The 5566-nt window shown below is 42.1% G+C and overlaps 1 protein-coding gene across 3 annotated transcripts in view; it reads right to left on the reverse strand.

The window, feature by feature from the left end:
- TPK1 (thiamin pyrophosphokinase 1) overlaps nt 1–5566 on the reverse strand; it is a 395885-nt gene that overhangs the window by 109867 nt on the left and 280452 nt on the right. For all 3 annotated transcript variants that reach the window (XM_010844870.1, XM_010844867.1, XM_010844869.1), the window contains one exon: nt 4839–4950. In XM_010844870.1, the coding sequence (XP_010843172.1) occupies nt 4839–4950 (112 nt within the window). The remainder of the gene's footprint in view (nt 1–4838; nt 4951–5566) is intronic.

A 5566-nucleotide genomic window follows, 5' to 3' on the forward strand; every position in this document is an offset into this window, starting at 1 on the left:
TTGGTGATGGACAGGGAGGCCTGGCGTGCTGCGATTCATGGGGTAGCAAAGAGTCGGACACAACTGAGCGACTCAACTGAACATTTATCAAGCTGCAAGTTTATGAAGAAAAGAAAAAAGCCAGGTGTGTGTGCAAATGGGCTTCAGCTATGTCCAACTCTTTGCAACCCATGGACTGTTGCATGCCAGGCTGCTCTGTCCCTGGGATTCTCCTGGCAAGAATACTGGAGTGGGTTGCCATGACCTTCTCCAGGGGATCTTCCTGACCCAGGGATTGAACCTGAGTCTCCTGCAGCTCTTGCATTGCAGACAGATTCTTTACCATGAGCCACTGGGGAAGCCCCAAAAGTCAGGAATATCCATGAAAATTTTGAAGAACAAGGTTGGTAGGCTCAACCTAGCACATTTCTGTATTTATTGTAAAGCTATGGTAACTAAGGCAGTGTAGTATCAATACAGGAAAAAGAATGTGAGCCAAGGGAACAGACTAGAGATCCAAGAAACATACCTATGAATTTGAAAACACAAATCACTGGAAAAAGGATGATAAATGATGCTAGAGCAACTGGTTATCAGTAAGGAAAAAATCAGATCCCTAACTCATATTATACACAAAAATCAATTTCAGGTGAAAGAAAAGACCTAAAAAAAAAAGTCCCTTAAAGCTAAAAATAAGAACATCTTTATGACCACGGGGAATAGAAAGATGAATTATGATAGAAATTACAAATCTGAAAGAAAAAGATTGATAAATTTAACTATCTTTAACTTAGTAATCTCTGTGTGTACAAAAATGCCATAAACAAATAGAAAAGGCAAAGTATAGCCTGAAGATCATCATGGTGTGAAGCGCTTCTAAAAACCAGTAGCAAGAAAAAAAAAATAGTCCAATGGCTAAAGGGCAAAAGAAAGTAGCAATGAATGAAAGAGGAAACCTACATGGATAGTAGCTATAAAGATATTTTCCCTCACTAGTCTTCAGAGAGGACACTGAAATATCACTGACACTCATCGGACCAGCAAAAATGATTAAATCTGACATCATCAAGAATCGGGCGAGGACAGGGAGCACAGGACTCTTGGATACTCCTGGATGGGTGTACACTGGTACTTCTGCTGAGCCACACGACATGTCCAGTACAGGCGAGGGTGTGTTTGCCCATGATGCAGCTACTTTATTCCCACACGTACAACAGCCTAAAGAAACTCTAGTCCCAGATATGCGTGTGCGTGCTAAGTCGCTTCAGTCACTTGTCTCTGACTCTCTGCGACCCTATGGACTGCGACTCCAGATTCTCCTGTCCGTGGGATATTCCAGGCAAGAATACTGGAGGGGGTTGCCATTTCCTCCTCCAGAGGATCTTCCAGACCCAGGGATTGAAGCAATGTCTCTTATGTCTCCTGCACTGGCAGGTGGGTTCTTTACCATTAGAGCCACGTGGGAAGTCCCAGACATACATCACAGAATATCCACAGCATACTGCTATGAACTAAGATACTGATGCTGGGAATGATTGAAGGCGGGAGGAGAAGGGGACAACAGAGGATGAGATGGTTGGAGGGTATCACCAACTTAATGGACATCAGTTTGAGTAAGCTCTGGGAGTTGGTGATGGATGGGGAAGCCTGGCGTAGCAGTCCATGAGGTCGCAAGAGTCAGACACGACTGAGCAACTGAACTGAACTGAACTGGTTGAAGATACTGTAATATGTGTGATTTCAACAACATTTGTAAACATACACTTGTGGGTGATGGTGCCACAATAGGCACTTGTTTTAAAGACAGTCTGTGATGTGACATACCACAAACTGAACCATATGAATCAGACTCCTTTTAGAACTTGTGGCATCATATTTTATAGTGGGTATAGACAGAGAGAATGCCAGCCTCAAGACCACCTTAAGACGATTTTGATGCATTCCCTTGGGAGGACTTGCTTCTTCTCCTTGACCCGAGATGTAAGCACCCCCTGGTTAAGTTATTGCCTCTCCTTTCTCCTCCTGCAGCCCCATCCTGCTACGCTGCAGGTGTGACAGACAAACTGACATGGAACTGAGAGCTCTGCTTTCACAAGAACACTGAGTACAGCCCTGGTGGCTCAGATGGTAAACAGTCTTCCTGCAGTGCAGGAGACCCAGGTTCGATCCCTGGGTTGGAAAGATCCCCTGGAGAAGGAAATGGCAACCCACTCCAAAATCCCATGGATGGAGGAGCCTGGAAGTCCATGGGGTTGCAGAGAGTCAGACATGACTGAGCGACTTCTTCTGAGTACAGACAGACCCCCACTCTGTGAAAATAATCCATCCACTTGTCTCCAAGCCAACACGGTGTCACCTCAGTTATCTTTACTACTTTTTAATGAGGCAGCATCACCTATCAGAAGACCCTATTCATTAGCACTATTACCACAGATCACTGATAAAACACTTTGTCTCAATGGTACTGCTTTTCACACCTTGTGAGGTTGCTATTACTTGCTTCCACAAAGTTGTAGAGAATCAAGTACCTATTTCAAAAGCCGAAGCAGTCTGTAAATATATAGATAAGTAACAGCGTAGAGCACTTTGGCAGGGCTGAAACTTTATCACAGACAAGAAGACTAAAAGCCCGTCATGCCCAAGGCCCCTTCCTGGAGTAAACTTTATTATTCAGATATTGTACACTATCACTTATGTGTGGAATTTTAAAAGTACAACAAACTATTCAATACAGCCAAAAAGAAGCAGACTCACAGACACAGAGGACTAACTAGCGGTTACCAGTGGAGGGTGGGCAACACGGGTGGGGGAGTAGGAGATACAAGCCCCTGGGTATAAGACAGGCCGTGAGGACATCCCGCACAACATGCGGCATATAGCTAATATTCTGCAATAACTGTAAATGGAGTATAACGTTTAAAATCTGCAAAAGGTAATTTTAAGTTAAAACTGTTTAAAAAAAAAAAGAATTAGGATGAGTATATTGTTGTAGAATACAGTGGCTTTGCTGCTGCTGCTAAGTTGCTTCAGTCGTGTCCGACTCTGTGTGACCCCATAGACGGCAGCCCATCAGGCTCCCCTGTCCCTGGGATTCTCCAGCCAAGAACACTGGAGTGGGTTGCCATTTCCTTCTCCAATGTATGCATGAACGCTAAGTCGCTCCAGTCGTGTCTGACCCTGTACGACCCCATGGACAGCAGCCCACCAGGCTCCTCCATCCACAGGATTCTCTAGGCAAGAATACTGCAGTGGGTTGCCATTTCCTTCTCCACAGCAGCTCTGAAAATGTTCTAAAGTACACCGACGGTTCTCGTGTATCTTATGATTCTCACCTGTTCAACTGCTAAGATAAAGGAAGCAATATGGTGAAGGACAGGGCAGTCTGGCATGCTGCAGTCCGTGGGGTCACAAAGAGTCAGATACTCAGTGACTGAACAACCACAACGTCCGCTGCCTGCTCACTGTGCAGAGAGCTCGACATGTCTTGGTATCAGCCCTGGCAAGATGAGGTCACTACCAGATCCAGGAGGAAGTTCACCACTGGCTAGAACGGGTCCTTGGAAATAATGGGAGCTCCAGACAGTAAACCAATTGTCTTAGGCTGGAAATGTTTTCAAAAAAGCTTCTGATGGGAGTTCATGGCAGCTGCAGCTAACCAGCTTCAAAGCCTGCCACAGGTTCCCATGCACTGGAGGAGATCTGTTTTCATCCGGGTCCTTTCAAATTCTGATGAGCTGGCCAGACATTTGTTTCAAAATATCTCTAGTTCTTCCTAATTGTGTCAGCAGTGGCTCCTAGAAAGAACTTTTAAAATATCTTTTAATCTTCATTGTATTTATCTCTTGAGGTATTTATATCTTTTTGGGAACCCAAAAGCTTCACATGTTATAAAAGAATGTCATGGTTCCATATTTTAATTTTTACAACTTTAGAGGTATCAGTCAATCATGAGATAATCCCTTTGACATTCACTCAAAGCTCTTTGATTCAATTGTTAACTGTTATTCTTAGGGACTAGGGGTGATTATTTCACAATGCCTGATGGTTTCTTTTGGAATCAGCATTTATTTCATGAACAGATCCACCTCATTTTTTGTTCTTCAATCCAGACAGTGTTAGAGTGATTACTACATAGTACAGTTCTTAAGTACTGGAGAACATTTGAAAATTTAGTCAGAACAGCTAATCTTATAAAATCACAGATGTTTAAATAACTCTAGTTAGAAGAGCTACTTTTCTTGAAAAGTAAGGTAGGTTTCAAGCACACAAAACCACGAAAAAGGGTAGACAGAGTGCTTAGCTATGACACCAAATGTATGATCCATAAAAGAAAAAAACCTGGACTTCAAAATTAGATTAATAAATTTAGTTAATTAAATTTCAGAAAATAAAAACATAAGTCAAAGAGTATGAGAAAATATTTTCAAATCATATTATCTGATATAGGACTTATATCTAGAGTACATAAAGGAATCTTTCAAGTTAATGTAAAAAGAGAGATAATCCAATTAAAATACAGGCAAAGATTTAAAAAGACATAACTCCAAAGAATATACACAAATGGCCCCTAAGCTCATGAAAATGTGTTCAGCATCATTAGTCATCAGGTGAAAGACAGTAAAAACCACAATGAGACATCACTTCATACTCACCAGGATATGGAGAAACTGGAATCCTCACATGTCACGGGTAGGAATGTACAACTGGTATGGCCGCGGTGGAAAATAGTCTGGCTATTCATTGAAAGGCTAGAGTTCCCATATGACCCAGCAATTCCACTTCTAATTATTTATCAAGATAAATTTTGTAAAAAAATAAGAAAGAAAGAAAATCTCCCTTTGTGCAAGGGTTTTACTTACTAAGGTTCCACTTTAGGCCTGTTGTGGTCACCTGATTGCAAGGCTGTCCAACAGGAATGAGGCCACACCAATCACCTTCCATCCCGGTATCTACATGCAATTTGTGCTTTCCCTGAGGCAGAGAAGGAATGATCATTAAGATGGGAGAAGAAAAGACAGCACGTTAATGTGCACTGAAGATCTGGTCATATGCACCAGAACCATCCTAGGGATGGTTCACATAATTTATCATACTTAATCCTACGAAAAGGAGTACATCAAGGCTGTATATTGTCACCCTGCTTATTTAACTTATATGCAGAGTACATCATGAGAAACGCTGGACTGGAAGAAACACAAGCTGGAATCAAGATTGCCAGGAGAAATATCTATAACCTCAGATATAAAGATGACACCACCCTTACGGCAGAAAGTGAAGAGGAACTATAGAGCCTCTTGATGAAGGTGAAAGAGGAGAGTCAAAAAGTTGGCTTAAAGCTCAACATTCAGAAAAACGAAGATCATGGCATCTGGTCCCATCACTTCATGGCAAATAGATGGGGAAACAGTGGAAACAGTGACAGACTTTATTTTTTTGGGCTCCAAAATCACTGCAGATGGTGACTGCAGCCATGAAATTAAAAGATGCTTACTCCTTGGAAGGAAAGTTATGACCAACCTAGATAGCATATTAAAAAGCAGAGACATTACTTTGCCAACAAAGGTCCGTCTAGTCAAGGCTATGGTTT

The sequence above is a fragment of the Bison bison genome, unplaced genomic scaffold (assembly GCF_000754665.1).
Source record: "Bison bison bison isolate TAMUID 2011002044 unplaced genomic scaffold, Bison_UMD1.0 scf7180017864211, whole genome shotgun sequence".
NCBI classification, from domain to species: Eukaryota; Metazoa; Chordata; class Mammalia; order Artiodactyla; family Bovidae; genus Bison; species Bison bison.